The 12553-nt window shown below is 43.3% G+C and overlaps 1 protein-coding gene across 1 annotated transcript in view; it reads left to right on the top strand.

Annotated features, from left to right (window-relative positions):
* LOC118776861 (matrix metalloproteinase-17-like) overlaps positions 1-12553 on the top strand; it is a 33086-nt gene that overhangs the window by 14614 nt on the left and 5919 nt on the right. The window contains exons 2-5 of the mRNA XM_036527466.1: positions 3714-3846; positions 4075-4210; positions 9157-9443; positions 12233-12409. Of these exons, the coding sequence (XP_036383359.1) occupies positions 3714-3846; positions 4075-4210; positions 9157-9443; positions 12233-12409 (733 nt within the window). The remainder of the gene's footprint in view (positions 1-3713; positions 3847-4074; positions 4211-9156; positions 9444-12232; positions 12410-12553) is intronic.

The following is a 12553-nucleotide window of genomic DNA, read 5'->3' on the forward strand; positions in this document are numbered from 1 at the left end:
CACACACACACACACAGATTCCCAGACACAGATGAGGCAGTTCTGATGCCTTACGGCGTAAGGTTAGAAATCTTTCAGCCAGTAAAGTGCGTATTAGTGCCTCCTGTCCAGAAAAGGTTCAGTGCTGGAGACCTTTTTTCACATGCAGGGCAAACATACATCTGTCAGTCTGATCTGCTGTGAAAGTAATACGCAAGAATCTGCAAACACTTAAGTGCATTTCAGATGTTACCATCAGGTTTCTGATACGCTCAGGGTAGGATTGGTTATACCGCAGTTTGTTGTCCGTTCATTCTCGTCAGTAGCAACGGGACACCTGAGTCATGACCTGTATGCATGTATATCTCAGTTTTACCTGTGAGCTAGAATGAAGAAGATCGCATGTGGATGTATGGAGATTGTTGCAAAACTCCCTTCAGCAGTCAGCAGATGGAAATGGATCAACATTAGTGCTGTATTGCTGTCCTGCTCAGTGTGGCTGGAGATACGGTAGCATAGAGTTGGGAAATACAAACAGTAGAGTGGGATGCAGAGCAGAGTGGCTCCTGCCTGAGACCCTCTGCACTGGGATGTCCTTGTTGTGCTTAGCTCACTCACAGTGCTGTTGTGTGATTCACTGAATCTGCCAGGAGTTGATCATGTGGAAACTGTTCTGTATATCCAAGTGGACACCTGACATTTTTCTTCCCACACTTTAGAACCAATGTCTAACTGTCACTTCCTGGTGTCTTATATCTCTCAGTCTGCAGGGACCTCTGTTTGACTGGTTCAGATCACTGACATGCCTGTAAGGGATTATCTGTCTGATATTTTACCTCACGTCAAAACAAACACTAATGGAACATCAAGTTTCAAGAAAACACAGTGTTTACTCCAGCTGTAATACTTTGAAGTATATATCTCTTGGAAGTCAGCATTTTTTTAAAAAAGCTTTTGATCAGATTATTCTTTCTGAAAACAGTTTGTAAGAAAAAAAAAATCTGTTAACGGCCAGCCTGATGAGGACTGAATGAAGGTGTTAAGCAAATAAGTGAAGTGGTACACTGTTCTGTGAAGTGGTGTTTCACAGGTTTCAACAGTGTTATGTGGTTGTTAAAGTTGTTAATGTGTTACCTACAGGGCAGTGGCATGTTAGCTGTTAGTACTAAGACACTCAACACGTTGTACCGTGGTCTGTCATGTTGAACCACATATTTATTCTACATTATAGTGTAGAATCCTGTATCATTGTGCTGTCACAGGATACTTTCGCCCAGTGAGAGACGTTGTGATTCATCCATTCATTAAACACTGAATAGGTTTACTAGGTGTTAATGAAGAGAAAACTGGGGGAGTGGCCAGGCCACGTATGGGACGTTTCTGTGATCGTTTCTGCTGCTGCATACGCCCTCAGTTTCAAGCAGATGTCTGCTTGTCAGATGATCGATGGCTCCAAGGAAGGTTTGCATTAAGGTAAGCCTTGCTTGGAATACTAATGGCCGCTGCTTGTTTGTTTAGCTGACGGTTTAAATATGTTTGCCCTGGAAGTGTGAACTGAACTGGCTGTGTATTACTCTGCAAGTTGCTGTGCCAGTCTCTCTCATTCTGCCCTTTTTTTTTTGTCCCTAATGTGCAACTTTCTTTCTACCTGGTACTGTACACCCTCACATACCCTTGCATGTTTTGGAGGGCTTGTGTTACTAAGAACACATATACGGTATGTGTTCTCTGTATATAATATAATATAATATAATATAATATAATATAATATAATATAATATAATATAATATAATATAATAGTATATTGTAACAAAATCCCCTTATACCTACCATTACATTGCAAAAAACATAATTCTTACCCATAAAAAAATTATGTAAATACTGTACTATTAAATTATTTAGATCTTCATAAATGTATTTGGCATGTCTTGAATTATTTATTAGAGCTTTTGACACTGTTTCCATATTGCTGATTATTGTACTTGTGTGACTGCATCTCTCTCCCATGCACAGGGGTGTATGGAGTTGAGGTGTGCATGCTTGTGGAGGCTGCTCTCTGACTGTGGGGCTGCAGGCAGGAGTTAATTGGGGCTCGTCTCCCTCCAGTCAGTGGGGTCATCACACGGAGCACATCGCCTAATCATGTGTGGTGCTGGAGGTCTGGAGGTGCTCATGAGGAGAGGGGTCTGGCTTCAGAGTGAAGCTGGAGCTCTCACCTAAAGCCACAGGATTCTGCGTGTGCTGCTTGTGAAATCAACCTCATGTCGTCATCATGTGGAGATCAGATAAAGTTCCCTAAGTATTAATCCTAAATGGACTTGTTTTGCTATCTTCACATGGTCTTGCTGTGGTGTGAACACAATGATGAGCTTCAGATACTGCACAGTAGCCCGTGTCTCGAGGCTGAGGCCCCCTAGACTGGAATGCAAGTCCCATCCTCCAGTCAGATATGTCTTGATATATGCCTCATTCTTCTCATAGGCTGTTGCCTCACCCAGACCTAATGCAGACCTTGTATACACACGTGCATGTGTGTGTGTGCGTGTGTGTGCGTGTGTGTGCGTGTGTGTGCGTGTGTGTGCGTGTGTGTGCGTGTGTGTGCGTGTGTGCGTGTGTGTGTGCGTGTGTGCGTGTGTGCGTGTGTGTGTGTGTGTGTGTGTGTGTGCGTGTGTGTGTGTGCGTGGTGTTACCTGCCTCAGTACGCCAGGGCCCTGACTGACGCGGGGAAAAGCGAAAGCGGGAGGCAGTGTGTGTATGTGCCGTCGGGAGAAGACAGGTGTGAACGTTCCAAACCTGACAGATGCACACACCCCCTCCGCTCTCTCTCTCCCCAGAGCAGCCTTGTTACTGTACAAAGTGTTACAAAGCAGGACCTGTCACTCGGTCTGGTACCGTTGTTCCTCCTCGTTCGGCTCCGCTCGCGTGTACCTTTGACACACTGTACATGCTGTACAGCTGCTCAGGCAGTGCTGTGCCATTATCACGGTTTCACAGGATCATTTCACCTCCACAGAACAGTGAGGTTTACGGCACATCTGAAAGTGTGTGTGTGTGTGAGAGAGAGAGAGAGAGAGAGAGAGAGAGAGATGACTGAGGTGAAATGGATTGTGCCGTATTAACATGATTCTGGCTCTGAAGTCCTGACTCATGTTCAGGAACATTAAGTCAGTAAATTTCACGCTCTCTTTCACAGAAAATAACTGCCCCCTTATTTAGGTCTCTGCAGTCACATGGTTAAAAAAAAAAAAAAAAAAACTTTGATGCTCCTGTTTGTTTTTCACCACACCTTATTTCATTGTGTCCTTTTTTTAGTGTTGGCTCATCCTATAGCAACAATCTATGCACTCACCCAGTGCTGGGGCAAATGCAAATTTCCAATACGCACACAGACCAGTCAAGTGACTATTCTTCAAGTCTTACGGTGTGCCAGGAAAGAAATCCTGACAGCAGGATGGGCATAGCTCCCTGACACCAGCAATTCATAGGTGCCCAAACAAGTTGCAAGGTGTGGAGATCAGTGCAAGGTGTGGGAACCTAGTGGAGCAAAGCCAGGTTGTACTTCTGCTGCAGACTCCTGGTCATTGTTGGCTGAAGACACAGCTGGGTTTGAACCCAGGCCATTGGGCCCAGACTGCACTCAGAGCAAGTGCTGCAACTGGCAGGGCCACTCAGGAGTACTGGAAGAATGTATTTGATTTAACATTTGATCAGTGTTTCACCTCCTCCGATACAGGATTGGTTGGGCAAGTTTGGGTACCTCCCACCCACGGACCCTGTGACAGGACAGCTGCAGACCAAGGAGGCTCTGACCAAAGCCATCAAAGCCATGCAGAAGTATGGAGGCCTGGAGGAGACAGGAGTGCTAGGTCTGTGTGTGTGTGTGTGTGTGTTTTTTTTGGGTCTCCAGATGAATATTTTTTAGCTCCTCTTGCTCCTTTTTCCATTTTACAATGCTTTTTACCATTGATGAGTGCAATAGATATAATAGATATAATAGATTTGCTCTTAGGGGGGAAAAAAAACAGTTCTGAAAATAGCAGTGTATGAACAGGGTGGGATTGTGTCTTTTTGTTTGTGTTTTTGCTGATCTCTAGACGATGAGACCCTGGTTCTGATGAAGACTCCACGCTGCTCCCTGCCAGACTTCTCGGAGTCAGAGTCACATTCAGGCCGGCGGAGGCGTACACTGCCCTCCCAGACCAAGTGGAGCAAAAGACACCTCTCCTGGAGGTACGTTTAAGTACATGATGGGATAAATGCCATCACAACAATGTAAGTAACGGTAATTACCTGAAGGACCAGGACACATGAATAGCTCCACTCTCAAAAGTCGGCATGGTCCTCTTGGAGGTATCCTGATTGTAACTGTTATTGCCTGAAATATGCTTGTGTACTGAGGACAGGAATGAGCAGCTCCAGTCTTCTAGGGCCATGTTTTCATGCCTGCTCAGCTCTTCATTTCATTGAATTCCATCATTTTCATATTAATGCTCAATTGGTGTCCCGAATGAAAATAATAGGTCATTGAAAGGTAAGTAACTGTCAAACCACCTGGCCCTAAACTGGGATCTGTCTACAGTTTTTCTTTTATTTAGGGTAGTAATATAAATGTCACCTACAGTCTATCATGTATCATCAATCACTGTCACAGACATTTTTGTGGTTTATTCTTTAACGTCTGTTCCTCTTAGAAGACACATTGTGACATTTGAAATAGCTTTATAGCTTTTCAACAACTAAACATATCTACCATATATTGAGTGAGCTGAATATCAGTAATTAAAGCATAAATCTTTATATCTCTTAGTCTAATTTAAGATCCCAGCTGTCTGCATTTATATATTTTCAACATCCGGCTGAAAATAGGCTGAAGGTAATATTGAATACACAGATGCTGTAATTTGCAGTAACTATGTCATTGAATGTCATAAAATATATGGTTCAATAAGTAATTTTAACAATCTATCAAGAATTAATTGATTTGCCTTAGTTTCTCTGCATTATCATTGAAAAAATGTCTGTGTTCATTAATTTTGACCAAATAAGGTGAAACACATAGATGTTTAATAGATAGTCTGTAAAGAAATTCTATATGAAGTCATTAGCTGGTTTAGTAAGCCAAACAAGCAAACAGCTGATTAATGATAGCTAATAGGCTATTGGAATAGTAAGGCCATAGGCCTGCATCCAGGAGGCTGAAACTCAAAAACAAGCACATGCACACTCACACGCATGCACAAACACACACACACAGCAAATTAGCTGCAATACTGGGTGATGTATTAGCCTAGGTTAAAGGATCAAGGTTAAAGGATGTTTTCAGAAGCTGAGTGTTATGGATGTGATGGAGGGGGCAATGATGGAAGCCTCTTTGCATGAAGAGAGTTGGTCCTCCGTGGGGTAGGGTCATATCCTTCCTCTGGCCCCACTCCTCTGCCTCGGTGTTCCAAATGTGTCTCACTATTGTATATTTTTACCCTTGCTGTAAGTAAGACAAGAGCCTCAGTTTGTTTGCTGTCACACTCCTAATTAGCTTGGACCTATTTTTTGAGACAAAACATCTCACTGACCCCTAGGAGGTAATTACTCGTTGTGCACCAGCATGCTGTGTTATCAGTGTGTAGCAGTTGACATTTCTTTTTGATACTTTGTTTTGTTTAATATGATCGTTCGCACCTCAAGGTTCCAGTCCACGTCTGGATGACATTCAAGAAAATCTTTTAAGGGATTGTGTGACCGGATTGGGCATAATATAAAAAGAACACATGCTAATGCAAGTTCTTTCTCTGTGTTCTGATCCAGCTGGCTGTGAGTTACCCAGGAAATCCCTTTTAAATGGGGTCTGAGAAAAAGCACAACAATAATCAAAACTGTTTGCTTAGAGCGGCAGCAAAGTGGCTTTGCCTTAGCCTGCTGACACAGTGCAGCGGAAGGCTGTGAGCCGCTGCTCTGGGGTCAAGATCTCCGCTGATCCGTTTCACATTTACTGAGGCTAAGCAGCCTGTCGTGGGCTCGCAGAAGAAGCTGTGCTCCGGTGCAGATGAGAGGAGTAAAACCCAGGAACAAAACAAAGTCTCTCAAATGAGCAGGGCTTTTCCGCTTACCCGAACACTCGTGTTGGAGCCTCCCGGAGCTGGAGCGTATGCAAGGAGCCGGACTGGAATGATTAATGAGAAAATAAAGAGGGGTCGGTACGTCAGCTGCTCCAGTGTGAACCCTCTGTATTGGCCCCCATTCGTCAGGTGGAAGCAGATATAATCAATAAGTTAATTACTCTACGTTACCCAAAAATGTTCACCCCAGTTTAGATGTAATTGCTTAAATAGAAATGTCTGTTGTCTCATCTGAGGTTATGCGTAAGGTGGTTGAAGCAATTCATCTTCGGATAAGCAACTCATATTCAATTTGGAGAACTATTTGTACCTTTTTGGTGATTCACGCAAGACCCTAAGACACTAAAACCATCAAAACCACAGGCCTCAAGCACACCTCTCCTCCCTGTAACAGACATGCTACAGTGAGCACTAGCAGAAGAGGTGGCTGATGGGATATTATACCTAACTCTTTTTGCCCTGTTTCTTTTAGGAAATGCAACATTGACACATCTATATTCAAAATCCATCAAAAGAGTTTCTCCTTTGAAGGCTGATGATTGAAGATGGATTTATAATAATGCAGTTAAGGCTGTCTTAAAGGTTTATGGAAGTACTCCTCTGGTCAACAGAAGCCCTGTCCCAGGACTACTAAAATAGGGATTATATTGTACATCTGTTTCAGCACATCATCCACTTATATGGCAGTGCAGCAGCTTGAGTACCATGCTCAAAGGGAGAAGATGAATGTCTTAAATCTGCAATGCTCTGTTCAATTCCTTAACCACAACACCACACTGCTGCCCTGGCTCCTCTAGATTAGCTTCTCACAGGTCAGTTTCACCTCATGACTCATGACTCATGACTCATTCATTTTGAGTAGTTTGCCATACATTTTACATTTACATTTATTTATTTAGCAGACGCTTTTATCCAAAGCGACTTACATAGGTTACAGTTCTTTACAATGCTATCCATTTATACAGCTGGATATTTTACTGAGGCAATTGTGGGTTAAGTACCTTGCCCAAGGGTACAGCAACAGCATCCCAGCGGGGATTGAACCGGCAACCTTTCGGTTACGAGTCTTGCTCCTTAACCACTATGCTACACTGCCGCCTACATACATTAAATTGTATTAATACAGACATACAGAGGTTATGTGAACAAAGACCTGCTCATAAGAGTTACACAACAACAGGAGAGGTCACTCAAGATGCAGACCTTGTTATTGGTTTGAGTGTAAGTGATTTGTTTGGTTATAGCTTATACAGATGAATATAGCTTTACAGCTGCACAGTGCTTCGTTTTTACTGAGTTCTCATGGCAGAACTCAGCATGAGTAGAACGAATTAGCCTTTTTTTCCACTTTACTGATTCCTCCCATTCAGCTGTGAGGGGTTTGCTGCTGTAAGAAAATGAGAAAGAAGAGAAAGCAAGTTTGTTTGCAGTTGAGCATTCATTGATTTTCTTCTTGTCCGCTCTGTTGGACTCATCAGGCCTTTAGAAGCAGTGTAAAGCTAATCTGACATCCGTACAACGTCAACTGTCTTTTATTTTTCCGTTTGGCAAGACCTGTCTATGCAGCAAGAAGGAGAGACCATTTAGTCATCCATAAAATAAGCCAGTCCGTCAAAAAAATATCCTGACGGGGAAAATATGAATGGAAGGGGCTATCTGCTCTGTCCCAGTTCACCCATGCTGGGCTGAATGCAGATGGCAGAGTAGCAGAACTGAGGGTGACCCCCCCTACGCTCCCATAATCCTTTGAGATGGCAGCCCCTTCTGAATTTCACATGATGTGAAGGCTTAGAGTGCTGCATGGGGGTGTCAGTGGAGAGAAGCTAAGCAGAGTTTCTATCAGCTCCTTTTAAAAAGCAACAGGGACTGTCAATCAGACCCTGTCTCAGAGGGATAGGGTTCCTCTGTGCCTCGTGCGTTACAGCTTATCTTCCACTTTGGAGGATTTGGACAGCACACGCACACGCACACGCACACGCACACGCACACGCACACGCACACGCACACGCACACGCACACGCACACGCACACACACACACACACACACACACACACACACACACACACACACACACACACACACACACACACACACACACACACACACACACACACACACACACAGGTGACAGTAATGTTGACAAGTACGATGTGGCGAGGTGGATTTGTGCATCAAAGGACTGGCAGGAAAACGGACATCCAAACAAAGCGAACAGTTTCTCACTACAAGTATTTCTCCCTGTGTTTTCTTCCAGGCTTGCTGCACCACAGGAGGCATATCCCTTTATAGATATGATTTGAATGTAGGGTTTGGAATAGATATGTCCAAAGGAGAACAACAAAGAGTGTGCAGTGACGTGAACTCTGATGATAATTCTTCAAGCTTAATGCAGAGGAGACCTTAGATAATTCTTATTATCCCTGCAGCTGTCAGGGTTACTAGAACTCGTGATCTTTAAGTGAGGCTTTTCAAGCATTTCTAAGGCCAGGAGATGCTGGTGAATCTATTCAAGAAGGTCATAACTGTGGATGAGAACTTAATCCCAGCCAAGGGCCAGAGTTGAGCTTGAATGTGAAACTCGACAGAAGGTCTCCGAAAGCGATTTGCCATCGATCTCCAGGTGGCATTGAAGGGCTTCATTTGCCCTTTAAGTGGTAGAGGATTTAGTTTGTTGCTGGCATTCAGTCACCCAGTCGTCCTGATATTTGTTTGAACAACCTTCACAGAGTCACAGTGGGAGGGAGGGGAAGGGGAGAGAGAGAAGGAGAGAGAGAAAGCAATGTTCTCTTACATTGTATTAATACAGACAAGAAATTCAGTTGAGAGACCCATTTTAACATGCAGTGTGCATCTTCGTGCCAGTCGGGATAAGCTGTTATTTTCTTCTCCTAAAGTAACTGTGCAAATGTACTGTTGTCATGCCGAAGGTCAGAATGTTTTGTTTGTTGACAACGTTTGATAATCAAGCCAATAAAATGGAAAATGTTTTTTAGTGCGTTTATTTATACACTTTGTTAATACAGTAGTTTCTTTTCTGTCCTGTTTTGGAATCTCACCTATAGGATTCGGACGTTCCCGAAGGAGTCCCACCTGCTGGGGCGGGACACGGTGCGTGCGCTGATGTACTACGCCCTGAAGGTCTGGAGCGACATCGCGCCCCTCAACTTTCACGAGGTGGCGGGGGGTGAAGCAGACATACAGATCGACTTCACCAAGGCCGACCACAACGACGGCTACCCCTTCGACGGGCCCGGAGGCACCGTGGCGCACGCCTTCTACCCAGGGGACCGTTTTACTGCAGGGGACACGCACTTCGATGACGACGAGGCCTGGACGTTCCGGTCACCAGGTGAGGGAGTTCTCCCAGTTCAATGGTTCTGGCTATATATGTTTTGTTTTATCCTACATTAACTAATCCACCACTCACGTGTCCACATATAAGTTTGATTTATTTATTTATATCATCTCTATTTTTATTCTACCAGGAAGGTCAACTGAGAAATAATTTCTCGTTTGAATGATGACCTGGAGAACCAAATCAGGAAGGGAATGCAATAGATTGATTAGTTAATCAACTGTAGGCAGAGGGCAGACTAAGAGAGCCAAGTGTCAGTGCCTTCAATTTCATCATTCTTAGCAGACATAAATTTCCTAGCCTTCCGTTGTGTGTCCACTTTCTATTGCACGTGTCATGTGGAAGGTCATGTAATTTAAAGGTGGGGATTCTAAGAAGTGGTGCTACTGTCATTACATTGAATTCTGATACATGCAAATGCAGTTCCAACTACATCCACATATATTTTTGCACCTTTTTAGGAACAAAAATCATTGATGAAAATCAGTTGTTCAGGTCACAGTTTTCTAGGTCAATACATTCTTAAATCAATACCAAATATAAAACTTTAAGCAGATTTCAAGTTTGAGCTTCTTGTAAAGATAGATCCTACCAGAAATAATACAAATATATATTTTTTATTGTATTACATATCTCTAATTCTTTGTAATTCTTTACAGGCCATAAAGGAGCTGTCTCCCCAAGAATGATGTTGTGCTGGGATTTGTCAATTTTTTCTTGACAAAAAATTGAATTTTATAGTGTTCCTGTATTGCAGGTCACTTGATTTAGTCAGAATGTCAGAATGACTTATGTGACTTTGTTAGTATGTTTTGTACATACATGCCAGCATGTGTATGTATGTATATGTTCATTTTTTGTTTTGTTATTATTTTTGTAATTATGATCAGAAATATAAATTGGGAGTTTGCTCTGTTGTACATTGTAATTTTTGCTTGCGGCTTGTATTATTTATGTGCACTGCTTTGGCAACACAAATAGTTTGGTGATGCCAGTAAACTGAAATAATGTTTTACTGTGGCCTGCTAATACAGCCTGCTTATCATGGTTGGAAAAGCCAGTTCATTAGTAGGTACATTTTGTGGTTGGGAATGTTTGGTGTGCGTGCGTGCGTCGTGCGTGTGCATATGTGTTGGGGGTGTTCTGTATGTGTTTGTTGGTGCGTGTATCTGTCTGAAAAAGCGTGGACACAGAGAGGAAGTTCCCAGAGAGCCTCATTAGTGAGTGTTAAACAGAGAGCTAGACCCGTGATCAGTGTGTATTCTGAGCGCACACACTGTTATCTCCCCTCATCAGCTGTAAACGGGGGGTGAGGGAAGGGTATCTGCAGGGAGTCTACAATAGATTCTGATCTTGCTTCTGTGTCAGGAGACCCCCTTTCTCCCTCAACAAGTCCTGTGATTGACCTTCAGCCCTTACAAAGTATACAAAGACCCAGTCTGAGCTGAGAAACTATTCACAGATATTCCCCCCTGGAAGTGAGTAAGTGTGCAGCAGGTGCCTCCACATACACATGGCCTTCTGGTGCCTTTTTGGGCCACAAGCTTTGGCTCTTTTTCTAAGCATATTTTGTTTCTAATCATATTTTGTTCAGAAATAATTCTCAAAAAGTGACTGGACTCGCGCAGAAAGAAATTGGAGACAACTGGAGGTTGACATCTTTGACTTTATTTCTGATCCACCCAAATCCTGTAGCAGGTGGCTGAGTAATCTCTGCAGATGCTTCAGTCCGTCTGGCCTGTACCTTTGAAAGTACGGCTGTGTTTCAGAAGTGGTCCCGTTTTTGTTTGACATTCTGTCACTCTCGGCGTCCTGAACTCCTCCCACCGCCAACACCGCCTCTGCCAGCTGTTTCTGTGAGACAGACTGGGAAATGTGATTGGACAGCCTCCATCTGGCAAGACTTATCGTACTGTACCAACACCGCTTTCAGAGTGCACAACTGCGCTAATAAGCATGTGTAAAATAAAATCCGAATTATTTACCAATAATTACTTAGCTCACAGCTTCCTATGTACAAAAGCCTGATCGCTGAAAAGGTTAATAATTCTGAGGCACAAACCCAAGTGAACTTTCTCTTGCAGATTTGTGCTAGAGCAGAAAAGATGCATTTTGTTGTATTGAGTTGTGTTATGCCACTTACCAGTGCCCTAATCTTCAAAGAATGAAGACCTCACACTGATGCTGATAACATTAGGTTCCATTATCTGCTTGGCATCCCCTTAATGCTGGCAGTAAAACAGAGCTGAATCCCAGGGTCTTCAGCTAGGTGCATTTATGTGCATTTTGAAAACAGTGAGACTAATAAAAGGAGGACATCTTCTGACAGGTACCCATAGACATGTCCAAAGACTATCTGATGCAAGAAAACAAGCACAGGACATAGAGAGTAAACTTGCTGAGTTGTTAGACAGAACAGTTTCAGTAGTATCTGTTGGATTTCTTCATTGACTTCCCCCCAGTTCAGATCCTACAGACGGATGCTTAGAAAAAAGTGAAAAGAATATTCTCCTTAGCCCTCTCAAATGGCAGTTTAACTGCTAACATTTTGAATTGGCTAAAGATGTTCAACTAGGTAATTTCTTTCCTTTGTATTTTGAAGAAACTAAGCAACTGTTGATAAAATTGAGCACAGTTTCTTCACTCAGAAAATAAATTCCTTGCTCTGAGCTTTAAGCTAAATATGTTGGACATCACCCCTTCTTATTCCTGTCCCAGAGACTTATGGGGCGTATCTGTTTATAGTGTGTCTTAAGTTACCCCTGTTCCTCTTCTTGTCCCAGAGGATCATGGGATGGATCTGTTTGCAGTGGCTGTGCATGAGTTTGGTCACGCCATTGGCCTTGCACACACCTCTGCCATTGAGTCCGTCATGCGGCCGTACTACCAGGGCCCAGTGGGAGACCCACTCAAGTACAACCTCCCCTATGAGGACAAGGTCCGTGTCTGGCAGCTCTATGGTAAGTACAGCCACTCCCTCCCACCTCATATGTGAGCTATGCAGGCAGGGTATATACAGAGGGGTGGAACAGTGGAAATTTAATAATGTAGATGCACCACTGATAGTAGAGATAAGAGGAACAGTGGAGATTCTGTGATGTATA

The sequence above is a fragment of the Megalops cyprinoides genome, chromosome 4 (assembly GCF_013368585.1).
Source record: "Megalops cyprinoides isolate fMegCyp1 chromosome 4, fMegCyp1.pri, whole genome shotgun sequence".
Lineage (NCBI taxonomy): Eukaryota > Metazoa > Chordata > Actinopteri > Elopiformes > Megalopidae > Megalops > Megalops cyprinoides.